The sequence below is a fragment of the Leopardus geoffroyi genome, chromosome X (genome assembly GCF_018350155.1).
Source record: "Leopardus geoffroyi isolate Oge1 chromosome X, O.geoffroyi_Oge1_pat1.0, whole genome shotgun sequence".
Taxonomy (NCBI): domain Eukaryota; kingdom Metazoa; phylum Chordata; class Mammalia; order Carnivora; family Felidae; genus Leopardus; species Leopardus geoffroyi.
The window spans coordinates 113,177,719-113,191,914 of NC_059343.1; the positions used below are offsets into that span (position 1 = coordinate 113,177,719).

General features: G+C 43.2%; 1 protein-coding gene across 1 annotated transcript in view; it reads left to right on the forward strand.

Annotated features, from left to right (window-relative positions):
• Positions 1–301: 301 nt before the first annotated feature.
• LOC123594973 (adhesion G-protein coupled receptor G4-like) overlaps positions 302–14,196 on the forward strand; it is a 63,735-nt gene continuing 49,840 nt past the window's right edge. The window contains exons 1-5 of the mRNA XM_045472043.1: positions 302–767; positions 2,800–2,864; positions 6,675–6,838; positions 8,282–8,414; positions 10,166–10,284. Of these exons, the coding sequence (XP_045327999.1) occupies positions 693–767; positions 2,800–2,864; positions 6,675–6,838; positions 8,282–8,414; positions 10,166–10,284 (556 nt within the window). The 5' untranslated portion in view covers positions 302–692. The remainder of the gene's footprint in view (positions 768–2,799; positions 2,865–6,674; positions 6,839–8,281; positions 8,415–10,165; positions 10,285–14,196) is intronic.

Below are 14,196 nucleotides of genomic sequence, written 5' to 3' on the forward strand. Positions count from 1 at the left end.
TTTTAAAGTTTATTTATTTTTGGGACAGAGAGAGACAGAGCATGAATGGGGGAGGGGCAGAGAGAGAACGGGAGACACAGAATCGGAAACAGGCTCCAGGCTCTGAGCCATCAGCCCAGAGTCCGATGCGGGGCTCGAACTCACGGACCGCGAGATCGTGACCTGGCTGAAGTCGGACGCTTAACCGACTGCGCCACCCAGGCGCCCCGTCCCTTCAACTTTTAACACTCAAAAATTGAAATTTGAAAGGACAGACAAGAGAAAGAGGGATACAGAGACAAATCTGAAATAGAAAGAAAAGTATAGGGAGAAATAAATATTTTCTCAGTGCAAATGATCTTGTGAGATAATGTTCAGCTTGACCATTAAATGGACTGGAAATGTGTTGGCTACAGAAAATTGAGGATTTGGAGGATTTGCAGAGTGTCCATCAACTGTGTAGCAATCAGGAAACTGCCGAAATAATTAAAACAAAAATGTGATGGTACATCTGTTTTGCTTTTGGATATGGAGCCCAAGTGTTGGCTCTTGACCTTGGAGTTAAATTAAGCAAAATTTAAGAACGAGACTTCATTGTTGGTCTCTCTAAAATGACAAGCAATGTTGACCAAATTTATGGAAGTTAAATTTCTTGGGCTAAATGAGTGAAATTAATCTCGTTTTTAATTACAGTCTCCTTCTACAATATTGAAATGAGTTTCTCTGTCTTTGATGAAGACCCAAGGATCCCGGTTATCAGCGTTGTCAAAGAATTTGCAGAAAATTGGGTAAAATAATCTTTTAAATATTTATGGTACATATAAAATCTGTGAATATATGTATGTGCATATATATATGATGGACGGAGTAGCTTAAAAGTAGGCTTTAACTTCTTTCTACCCATAATACATTTCACAGCTAATTGGTTTTGATTTTTTGCTGCAAATTTATCTACTGTGTGAATAACACTGTAAGGACGTACGGTGTCAATGCTGAAAGCTTTAATGGGATGTCATTATTTTAATTTGTTTAGAACTTCCCCTTCGCCGACACAAATTCTGGGCTTCTGCCAAATTTTCCTAATTGGAGAAAGCGGGGAGGCAGCGATAACAAAGCCTATGCTATTGTATTTAAATATGTTTATTTTCTGCAGTTTTATTTTTTCTCTCCTACGCGATGTTTTCTTTATCCTCACATTTTTTTCTGAAAATAAAAGTAATACATTCTCTCTGTAAAAAAAAAAAAAAAATCCAGAGACTGAAATCCGAGCCCCAGAAAGTAAATGTCTTCCCTCAGAAAGTAAATGTCTTCCCTCATACTGCTTGTATTGAATCCTCTTATCAGTCTGGGGTATCTTCATTGAGGTTTTTTTTTTTTTTTCCCTTATACCCGTGGTAACACTGATGCATGTATGTTCTTTTACAAAAATAATTGGAATCATACAATTATCCTACTCTGCAGCTTGCTTTTTCTCACTTGACCATATATCTTTGAGCATATTCATATTGCAAATATACATCTACCTCATATACTTTAACAGATACAAAGGATTTCACTGGATGGTTGTAATATAGTATTTTTTTTTTTTTTAATTCAGACACCCAGCGGTGGACATTTAGGTCACTTTTATTTTTTTCTCTATTTGGAAGCAATGCTGACGATATGCCCTTGCAATAAATTTGGGGGGCACTTGAGGTTTTCTAGAGGATAAATTCCCAGAGCTGGAATTGCTGGATCAAAGCACATGAACATTGAACATTTAAAAAAAATAAGTTTATTTATGTATTCTGAGACAGAGAGAGAGAGAGAGCTTAGAAGTGGGGGAGAAGCAGAGTGAGAGAGAGAGAGAGCACACAAGTAGGAGAGGAAGAGAGAGAATCCCAAGCAGGCCCGGTACTGACAGCACAGAGCTCGATGCAGGCCTGCAACTCACAAACGGACAGATCATGACCCGAGTGAAAATCAACAGTCGGTTAACCGACTGAGCCCCGCTTGGGCCCCACATTTCACATGCTAACATAAAGCTAGGTGGCCTCCCAGACAGGCGATATCCATTTGCACCCCACCAACAGTAAATGATCATGTCTGTTTCCTCTCTTTCCCCATCAGCATTTCTTTTGCCGTGGGTATAGCATGATTGTAAGTGCTTGAAAACGGGCGCTTGTATTTGTCTCTTAGGGCCGCCATAACAAAATACAAGGCACGGGGGGGGGGGGGGGGGCGGGCTTACACCACAGACATTTCTTCTCTCACAGTTCCGAAGGCTGGAAGTCCAAGATCAAGGCGCCTGGAGGGTGGGTTTCTTCAGAGGACTCTCTCCTTGGCTTCCAGAGGGCCACCTTCTCACTGTGTCCTCCCATAGCCTTTTCTGCGTGTGCGCGCGCACACACACATGCGCACACGCACGCACACACGCGCACGCGCGCGGCAGGTACAGAGAGAGAGAGAGAGAGAGAGAGAAAGAGAGAGAGACACACGCACACATACATATCTGGTGTCTCTCTTCTTTCAGGGACTGCCAGTCCTACCAGATTAAGGCTCCACCTTCTGACTATATTGAGCCTTCGTCGCCTCCTTAAAGGGCCTACACCCAAATATAGTCACATGAGGGAGTTAGGACTTCAACGGATCGATTGGAGGGGACGCTATTCAGCCCCTGGCAGTAGGTAAAATGTAAATTAAAGAACTGAGTGGAGCAGATGGAAATGTTGATCTCACTGGAATAATAAATGCAGCTTAATGATGACATTGTCTCAGGTAACTTCCCTGGCTTGATAGAGGAGTGGGAATACTAAAATCGATCTGTTTTGTCTCTTACAGTTGAATTCTATATTTCAGGACAGTGAATTTGCTGTTGCTAATCTGGCCATGCAAATTAAAAGCAGGTATGGGGGTATCATCTATTGTGGGTCGAAGGCAGTTTGGGGGCATTCTGGGTATGTTCCTATCCCGGGGGCGGGGGAGGGCGGATTTCGTTTTGTTTTTTTCCGTCTGAGATTTAGGGTCGGCATTTTGAGTTACATCTTCCCTTCTGAGTGTAGGTTCTCTTTGGAATACGAGAAAAATGTGTATTATCACTGTAGGGTGTAAAGCCAATGGGAGAACAAAACAGAGGAATATAAATCAGGGAAACAGTGGAATTAGATTCAGTTGCCTTTAATGTCCCTCTTGGCTTTAAAATGCTCTGTGACTTTGAGGGGAAAAATCATGCCTTAAAGGGATGAAAGGCTAGGGATGGCCAATGCGTGAAGATTTATAAGACTCTTTATTTTCTGATTAACGCACTTTCAGGAGGTAGAATATTCCAAAGGGAACCTGAAATGTGTAAGGCGAGGAGTGCTGACTAGTCTAAGACTTGCCTGGGGTGCAGATTTGGGGAGGTGATGACAGTGCAATGGGCAGGTGCTGAGAATTCTCGAGGAGCCGAGATCAAAGAGAAAACCCGCCTTTCCCCACCCTCTCCAATATCTGGTTTGCAGCTTATTTTCTACATACTCCTAGATTTGGAGCCATACGTTTATTAAGAGGACAGGATTCTACTCTACGTGCTGTTTTACACCTTTCTTTTCTTGCTTCAGAATTCATCATGTACATCTTAGCGGGCCAACACATACAGATTTAGCTTCTTCCTTTTAATGACTGCATGGGATCCTTTTGCATGGGTGTGCAATGGTGTATTTATCCGATTACCTAGTGATGGACATTTCAGTTATTTCCACTCTTGTACGTATATCTGTATGCGCCCTTGTTGGTACTGTTATGGGACAGATTCCTGGGAGTGGGGTTGCTCAAAGACTTACCACCATTTGGGTACTCAGATAATGACCAAGCTCTTTTGAAGTGTCTCCTTAGAGCCCTAGTGTTTGAATTCCAAGCTGGGAGATTCTACTGTTCTGCCTCACAGTTGTCTTTCTCCTGAACTTGAGTCCTCATGTATTGGACACTATATTTCATTTGCGTGTGTGTGTGTGTGTGTGTGTCTATATATATATATATTTATGCTTTTGATACAGAGACACTTCTGAGGGAGAAATAACCATGGATCAAACTGCAGTAAGTAATTTTTCAAAATGACTTGTAACCCATCCTGTACCTGAGTAGATATAAGTAAATTAGTGCTTCTACCCACGTGTATGTCAAGCAAAGCTCAATTATGGCCGTTGAGGGTCAAATGACATTACTTTCTTTGGCATCTGCACAGCGACCCAGTAGGAAGACCATCCTCTGCTTTTCTGAACTCTCTGTGGGGCAGTTTTTTTGAGGTACCTTTTGTGTGGGCTATGGGAGCATGGAAGGACTTGAGGATTGTAAATAATAAATCTGCCTTTTATGTGTATAGGTTTGAAGTCAGAGTGTGACAAAACTACCTCCCATCCTCCTTGCCCCGATTCTCAGTACTTATCCCAGTGCCTCAAAATTTTACCACGTCAGACTCCAAAAGGATTGGTATGCAATGCAGCTCGTAAGGTTTTTAAACATGAGAGAAATATTTTGCTTAGACAAAATAAAATCAAGCCTGCAGTGCCATCCAAATGATCTGCCATCATTTATTTTTTAAACTTAAAAATTGTTTATTTCTGAGAAAGAGAGAGAGAGAGAGAGCCAAGCACACGAGTGAACGGAGAAGAGCAGACAGAGAGGGAGAGAGAGAACCCCAAGCAGGCTCTGTGTTGTCAGTGCAGAGTCTGATGCGGGGCTCGAACCTTGAGATCATGAAACCGTGAGGTCATGACCTGAGCTGAAATCAAGAGTTGGATGCTTGGGGCACCTAGGTGGCTCAGCTGGTTAAGCATCTGACTTTGGCTCAGATCATGATCTCACAGTTCGTGGGTTCGAGCCCAGCATCAGGCTCCGCGCTGACAATGTGGAGCCTGTTTGGGATTCTCTGTCTCTCCTCTCTCTCTGCCCCTCCCTGACTTGTGCTTTCTCTCTCAAAATAAATACATAAACTGGAAAAAAAAAAAAAAGAAATACTTAAAAAAAAAAGACACTTAGCTGACTGAGCCACCCGGGGGGCCTCCTATCTGTCATCATTTAAAATACTTTCTGTAAAGAGCAGAGTCTGAATTTTTTAATTTAATAGATAACATAACCTAAGTGAAATTGCTCTCAAATAATAGGTGTAAAAAGCCTTTTGGCGACACTGTGGTCCCCAGAGCAGGCTGCCTGGGTTAGAACCCCTGATCTTGCACTTCCTGAATGGGAGACCTTGGACAACCTAATTGAACGCTCTGTGCCTCAGTTTCCTCATCTGTAAAATGGGGATAACCATACTACCGTTCCCCACAGGGATGTTGTGAAGGTGGAATGAGATGATTCATGTAAAGTGCTTAGCACAGGACGTAGTAAATGCTTGGTAGTGTTTACTCTTGTCATCACCATGTCAGGATCTAGATCCGGAAGTCTCAGCTTCTGCTCCCAGTGCTGTGATTCGTCAGCTGTGTGACACTGGGCAGATCACTTACCTTCTCTGAGACCTAGCTTTCTCATCGAGAAAATGGGGTGACTTTCCCTGCGTTGTCCACACCACAGGGATGATATGAGGACTAGATGCATTGACTTTTTTGAGACTGATTTGCAAACGGCAATGGGTTACATAAATGTAAAGCATAATGATGATTGCTGTTGTCAATAAGCCCTATGCTCAATTGTAACATTTGTTTAAAGATTTCGGAGACAATGTACTTTTCTTTTGCATTATTTTGAAACAGAGGGAAGGGCAAGGAATGGCTACAATTTCCTATGTACCATACAGGTAAGAACTGAGTTTATTCATAGCTGGTACATTTAGTTCTGATTTTCCTTCCATTTAATTCTGTATTTGCAGCCTCTGGGTCGGAGTTATCAGAAGGAGATCAAAGTACCCGGTGGTTATTTTACAGATGCTGTAATTGGGCTCTTGCCTTCATGAAATAAGTTGTTTCAGTTGGTCATGGCACAGCCTCGCAAAGAGCCTGCTGCCTCTTTGTAGTGAAAAGAAAATGGGGTCCAAAGTGGTCATAATTTGGAGATGGGGGGATAAAGCGTTTGTTGCCGTCAAGAAAAGTCCACAGAATACTCAGCAGGGAAGTGGAACATACTAGGTATTTGTGACCTTGGCTAAGTCTCAGTTCCCTCATCTGTGGAATGGGGCTAATAATAGCACTATTCGCGAGGCTGTTGTGAAGATAACATGAGTAGCAAGACGAGGGGAGCAAGAGTGCTACAAATGTTAGCCACTATCATTATCATTATCTCCATTATTACTATTGCAGAAATAGGCCTTCCGCAGAACACATCTTTACAGACTAATTGAGCATGTGCCATTTGCCTCATTGCAGTAATGATGGATAAATTGGAGACCAGAAGGATAAAAGGTTTTCTCCCGAGTAATAAATCCTGAGTACTCCATCTTCTCTATTAATTAGCACAAACTCCCAGCGAACGCATGGCTAGTTGATTTTAATAGAATGCGAATGTTTCTGACTGTTCTTTTGCAAATGGGCTTTGAGTTGTTTATTTGGCAGACGAGAAAATTTATGAGAAGATTTCGATGGGCTGTCTTCCATTATGTCTTAAGGCTTGCCACTTGACGTAAAATGTTGGGTGTTTATGGGCTCTCAATTAAACCAACCTGTGTAAAATCTCAGCGCCGCAGGCTAAGTTGTACCCTGTTGACATAACTGCGACATTGTTCTTTTGTCTCTGCTTTTTAGCTGTGTTTGTCAGGTCATCCTAAAAGCCAACTCTTCTTTAGCAGCCAGCGAATTGATTAGCAGGATCGAAAGGAAAATACATGGCAACCTCACACATGGAAACTTCACGCAAGGTCAACTGATGTTGTTAGTTGCATCGGAACACATTGCAGTGGAAAAACTAGGTAATTTGGGGTGGGGGGTATTCCATATGCATCCATTCCCCTTATTATATTCCCTATATATATATATATATATTATAATATAATTTATTGTCCACTTGGTTTCTACACAACACCCAGTGCTCATCCCAACAGGTGCCCTCCTCGATGCCCATCAGCCACTTTCCTCTCATTCCCCTTATTATAAAGCTCATAATGCATGCATAGGAAGACGTCCTGAGTTCTGAAGGGGAGAGGAGTTGTCTTCACGTCCCTTTCCTCATCCACAGTGCTCACTCCCCCTGAGAACCTTTCTGCCTGTAAGAGCTTATAAACAATACAGGGGGACTACCGGAGACCATTGCTCAGCTCTGGACATCAGCAGTGGCCCGTCCATCAACGGAGCTGGAGAATTGTCTTTCTTGCCTAAATACCCGGAGGGTGGGGGAGCTTCCTCGTCCCACACTAGAGCTGCCTGATAGATGCTTGCTGATTTATTGATTGATATAGCCAGGCTGTTCATCTCGGAAAGTGATCTGGGAACAGTCGGGCCTTTCTCTCATGGGCATTTCTTCCCTTACTCCCTGCCATTGCTGCTATAGCTCTCTTACTTTTCCCCAAGAGACTGCGGCAAAATAGATTGCGGGCTAACCCGGATACCACACATCCGCGTTAGAACACACAATCCTCGGCGACAAGCTAATCAGGTAGCAGAGGGCGGGCTGTGGTCCCAAGTGACAGATGAGTGGCAGGCAGAGAAGGGTAGGAGCCACAGGCAGAGCTTACAGGAGACTGGGATGGCTGGACCATTCTGTCAACACACGAGGGGGAAGATTTCTGGAACCAGGGTCATGAGCCCAGTGGGTGGTCAGTGGAAACAGGGGACTGACCACGCACACTTAGCCTGGGTCACTTCTCCCTTAATGTGACCACACTTGGCAGCAAAACCTTGCCCTCAGCATCGACATCAGAGCAGGGCTCCCGTGTCTAATACTGGCGACGGTCGGTAGGTGGAGTTGACTAAAACCAAATCCACCCCAGAACCCCTGAAGAAGGGAGGAAGCATCCAGAAGGAGAAGTCAGTCTTTAGTCTCCCATCATTGACAGTGGGTACCTCTGAAGGAGGGCAACCGGCAGGTGAGGGCTTTTGGTTTTTGTGTGGGTGGCTTGAACTATTAGTCAATGCAAATGTAACACTTTTAAACACCAAGACAAAAAGCTGTCCTGTCAGTTTGTGCTTTTAATGAAAAGGACTAAATGTGAGGTTTTGCTGGGAGGCTTAATTTAAGAAAGGGCTGCATTTCACGTATTTTCCGTGAAGCCTGCTTTAAAGGGCCTGGTAGAAAAGGTTTCCTCTTTTATTTGCTGGTGTTTACAGGCAGGATAATAATGATGGGTCATAATGGCTGTTCATGATTCTTCTAAGTGCCTTTTGCCCTTTAAAATGTGCATACATTTTCTCTGTAGAGCCTGGAAGGTGCGAAGCCCAAGAAACAGTCTCTAAATACAAAGGGACCTATAAGTGGCTCTTAACCAACCCTACCGAGACAGCCCAAACTAGATGCATAAAGAATAGGGATGGAAACGCCACTAGAGTCTGGTATGTATTGGCCAAGTTCTAACTGCCAGTTCAGATACCCAAAGGTCCCCTTAACTGGGGCCACGCTTCTGAGCAGGCTCCCTCCCTCCCCCTCCACCCTTGTCTTGCCTTCTTTTACCCTTCGGTCCTACTTAAGCATGCGCGTGCAACATAATCACATTCCAAAAGAATGTTCAAGAAGACAAAAGGGAAAACATCACCCATAATCCCACCATCGGAACACAGCTGTTTTTTAGGCTGGTGTGTTTTTTCATCTCGCTGTTCCCGGTGTGCCTTTAAGTTTTATGTAGCTTTTTTTGTAGTGGCAATCACCACCCTCCTATTAGCAATGTGATTTACCTTTTCACTCAATAGTTGATCAAACATTTTCTGTGGTTTACATTCTTCTTTATGACCATTTCGAAAAATTGCCTCCGAAGCTACCTCGTTGATGGGCCATAATAATTTACTAAATCACCCTCCTATTGTTGCCTTATCATTTTCCTTCTTTACATCATCAGCCCCTCTTCTCTGACTCTCTGCTGTTAATGGTTTATGCCATTAACTTAAGTAGGCAGCCCAGAAGGGCAGCAGGGTTTGACAGAGGCTTAAAAGCTTTTTTTTTGGAAGGCAACATCTTAGACTGGGTCCTACTCTCTTCATACATTTAATCAGGTTATCAAATCATGCTGGTTTTGTGATCACAATCAGAGCTCACATGAAGCCTTTGCTTTCCGACTCCACCACCGCGACCCCCGTGCAGGTCCTTACCATTGTCCCTCAGCTACTATTAAAACAGGCCCCTTGCCTTCCCCTGCTCTGGTTCCACATCGCCTCGGGTATTAAGTCTGAGCTCTTAAAGATAGTACTCAAGACCTGTGGGCTCCCTTTTTTTTTTTTTTTTTTTACCATGCATTCCAGCCTAGGAGGGCCATTTGCCACTGTGGACTCGGGTGGGTGCCTCCTCGGGTCTCTTTCTCTGCTTGTGCTATTTGCTCTGCTTCGGGGCAGGGGGGCCCTCCTCCGTGTCTGTCCTTTTAGCATCCAGCTCAGCTCAGAGCTTGCAGATAAGCTCTCCTCGCTTGGTGGTTTTGATAGAGTCCGTTTTGTTGATAGAGTTTTTCGTCTCACAACTTGCCTCCTAAACGTAGTTACATTTACAGACTCAAACCACCAAGTTACAACACGCTCCTGCCGGGACCAGACCCTGCTGTGTTTGTCTGCACTATCAGAGGTCCGAGAACACAGTGGGTGCTCAATAAATGTGTCAGCTCATTTGAAATGAACTGTATTGAATATGGGAGGGTGGATGGTGGGGGCAAAGAGCAGCAGAGGGTGCCATACCAATTGCCTTTGGGGAATGATATGCTGACACGGGGACAGATTCTAAAATGAATTTCCTTTTAAAATGGGGGTAAGAAAGGAAAGTGAGGGTAAGGAGCCACGTCCAGAGGGGCAAAAATCTGTGCCCCGGCTCTTGCTCTGCTGGACATTGCCATGCTTCATCTCAGACTCTCTTGCCTATTTATACCTCCTGCATGGGGACCCTAGATTCGCTTGTTCCCCAAGAGCAAAGTTTTCTTCACTTTACAAACACTGGGCTCCTGCCTTTGCTATCTCAGCCAGGAGAGCCCAGTGTTTGTAAGTGGGAGTGGGCAAAAGGAAGAGGCATGCCAAAGATACACCGTGTTCCTTCTTTGTTTGCTTTAAGACTATTCTGGCCTCATCGTCCAACGAGAAAGCTCTTTGTCCCTCTCTCCTCTCTTTCTCAGCTCAATCAACATGGAGACTGGCAAATCTCAGTGGGAAAAACCGAAGTTAAAACAGTGCAAACTGCTTCAAGGACTTCCTGATAAGATTGTGGATCTCGCTAACATTACTATAAGTGATGGTAAGACTGTTCTGTACACATTAGTGAAATAATGGAACCTCAGTTGGTCTGCTTGACCTGAGACCAGAGAGGGTATAGGCTAGCCCCATGTGGGAAAATCCACCTTACAACGATCCAATTTTAGAAACTAGGTAGTTCGCGTTGGTGGTAGAGGTGGGAGCGAGGTATGCTAAGCTAGGACTCTCAGTGGGTTTTTTTGGCTTTATAGTGTTTTTTATTTTATAATTTGTAGCTAATTATTACTTTTCACTTTAAAATAGTTTTAAGGGGTGCCTGGGTAGCTCAGTCGGTTGAGCGTCCGACTCTTGATTTCAGCTCAGGTCATGATCCCAGGGTCGTGGGATTGAGCCTTGCATCGGACTCTGGATTGGGGGCGCCGAGCCTGCTTGGGACCATCTCTCTCCCTTTCTCTTTGCCCCTCCCCCACTTGTGCTCTCTCTCAAGCTCTCTCAAAATAAATAAATAAACTTAAAAAACAGTTTTAATAGGTAATTCTTCACATAGTTCAATATTGCAAAAACAGAAAGGCTATACAGCGAAACATCTTCCCACTGCTGACCCCTGCCATTCAATAAATATCCACAGAGATGTTTTATGTATCTACAAGGAAAATTACACACACACACACACACACACACACACACACCATACATATGCATATATGTGTATATTCTCCCTCCCTCTTTGTACACAAAGTGGAGCATGCTATCCATGCCGTTCTGCATATTGCTTTTTTCTCTTCACAATATGTTGCAGAAATTTATTGTTTTGGTATATGGAGAGCTTCCTCGTGCTTTTTATCACTGCATTATATTATACCACATGCACGGGCCATAATTTATTTCTTTCACCTGTTTCCTATGGACGGGCATTTAAGCTGTCAATAACATTTTGTTTTTACGAAACTGTTGTAATGGATATTGTACATATGTCATTTTGCCTAAGTGGGATATACTTGAAAGATAAATTCCTAAAAGTAGAATTGCCGGGCTACTCATACTTTCGATGGTGTTAAAGTGCTGTCTGTAATGGTTGTACCAGTTCGTACTCCCACTTGCAAGATGTGAAAGTGCCTGTCTTGGGGCACCTGGGTGGCTCAGTCAGTTGAGCGGCTGACCTCAGCTCAGGTCATGATCTCGCGGTTCGTGAGTTCGAGCCCCACACTACAGATCCTCTGTCCCCCTCTCCCTCTGCCCCTCCCCTGCTTGTGCTCTCTCAAAAATAAATAAACATTAATGGGGCGCCTGGGTGGCTCAATCGGTTAAGGGTGCGACTTCAGCTCAGGTCATGATCTCGCGTTTCGTGGGTTCCAGCCCCACGTCGGGCTCTGTGCTGACAGCTCGGAGCCTGGAGCCTGTCTTCGGATTCTGTGTCTCCCTTTCTCTCTGCCCCTCCCTGGCTCAATCTCTGTCTTTCTCTCTTTCTCTCTCAAAAAAGAAAAAAATTAAAAAAAAAAACCTTTTAAATCTCCAGTCATTTGATAAACAGAAATCGATATCTTGTAGTTGAAAAAGATGTTTATCAAGATATTCACATATAAAATTTTACACATTTAATGGGTACAATTCCATGTTTTTTAGCATATTCACTAGAGTGTGCAACAGTCACCACTAGTTCCAGAACATTTTGATCATTCCAAAAAGAAACCCCACACACATTAGCAGTCATTCCCTTCCCCTCATCCTTGCAATGCCTGGAAACCTCTAATCTACTTTCTTTCTTTTTTAAATTTTATTTTATTGTAGTAAGAACGCTTAACACGAGATCTACCCTCTTGACAAAATTTTTTTTTTTTTTTTTTTAAGTAGGCTCCGTGCCCAGCGTGGAGCTCAATGTGGGGCTTGAACTCACGACCCTGAGATCAAGAGTTGGACACTTAACTGACCGGGACACCCAGGCAGTTCCTCCACTTGACAAATTCTTAAATGTATAGTATATTCCTACTGACTATGGGTACAATGTTGTGTAACAGATCTCCAGAACTTACTCGTCTTGCTTAACTGAAACTTTATGCCTGTTGATGAGCAACTCCCCATTTCCCCTCCCCCAGCCCCTGGCCACCACCATTCTACTCTGTGCTCTTGTGACTTCGACTGTGTTAGATTCCCCCACATAAATGAGATCATGCTAGTGCCTGGGTGACTCCGTCGGTTAAGCGTCTGACTTCGGCTCAGGTCCTAATCTCGCGGTTTGTGGGTTCTAGCCCCACGTCGGACTCTGTGCTGACAGCTCAGAGCCTGGAGCTTGCTTCCGATGCTGTGTCTCTGTCTCTCTCTGCCGCTCCCCCACTCACTCTCTCTCTCCAAAATAAGTAAACATTAAAAACATTAAAAAAGATAAATGAGCTCATGCAATATTTGCCATTCTGTGTCTGGCTTATTTCACTTAGCCTAATGTCTCCAGGTTTATCCGTGTTGTTGCAAATGACAGGATTTCCTTCTTTTTAAAGGTGAATATTATTCCTGTGTGTGTGTGTGTGTGTGTGTGTGTGTGTGTGTGTCTGTGACATTTTCTTTATCCATTCATCTCTAGATGGACACTTGTATTATTTTCATACCTTGACTATTGTGAATAATGTTGTAATGAACACGTTACTGTAGATATCTCTGTGAGATAGTGATTTTCGTCCTTTGGATATACAGACACAAGCGAGATGGCTGGATCATATGGTAGTTCTATTTTTGATTTGTGAGGAACCTCCATACTGTTTTCCATGGTGACTGTGCCAGTTTACATCCCCACCCACAGTGTACCAGGGTACCCTTTTCTCTACACCCTGGACGACACTTGTTGTCTCTTGATTTCTGATAATAGCTACCCTGACAGTTGTGACGTGATGTCTCAGTGTGGTTTTGCTTTCCATTTGTCTGATGATGATGGATGTTGAATGCCTTTTCATGTATCTATTGACCTTTTTTATGTCTTTTGAGAAGTGGCTATTTGAGTCCTTAGCCCATTTTTAATCAGGTTATTTGTTCACTATTGAGTTATAAAAAGTCTTTTTTTTAAATTTATCTTTTAAGGTAGGCTCCATGCTCACTGTGGGGCTTGAACTCGTGACCCTCAGATCAAGAGTCACATGCTCTACTGACTGAGCCAGCCAGGTACCCCATGAATTATAGAAATTCTTTGTATATTTTGGAGATTAGCTCCTTATCAAATATGTGGTTTGCAGATATTTTTTTTCACCATTTGGTAGGTTGTCTTTTCATTCTGTTGATTATTTCTCTTGTTGTGAGAAACTTTTTATATGTTGCGGTCCCATGTGTTTATTTTTGTTTCTGTTGCCTGTGCTTCTGGTGCCACATCCATGGAATTGTTGCCAAGATCAATGTCATGAAGTTTTCCCGTTATGTTTTCTTCTAGGAGTTTTTGAGTTTCAACTCTTGCATTTAAGTCCTGAATCAGTATGAGTTGATTTTTGTGTACGATGTAATAGAAGGGCCAATTTCATTCTTTTGCATCTGAATTTTCAGTTTTCCCAGCTTGTAGACAAGATTATCCTTTCCTTATTGTGTGTTTTTTTTTCCACTCTTGTTGAAGATCAGTTGATGGTATATGTGTGGATTTGTTTCTGGGCTCTCTATTCTGTTCCATTGGTTTACAGGTCTGCCTTTACACAGTACCGTGCTGTTTGATTACTGTAGCTTTGTATTATATTTTGATATCAAGGAGTGTAATGCCTTTGTTCTACTTTCTCAAGATTGATTTGGCTATTTGTGTGTGTGGAGGGGTTCCATATGAATTTTAGAATTTTTTTTCCTATTTCTGTAAAAAAAAAAAAATACCATTGGCTCGCTAATTTAGTGAAGTCTTTGTTCCCTGCAGTATATACATCTGATGCTTCTCATTAGAAGATGCAGCCTTAGGCTTGTCCACGTTCTCCGTGACTACCAGGGATGACTGGTTCTA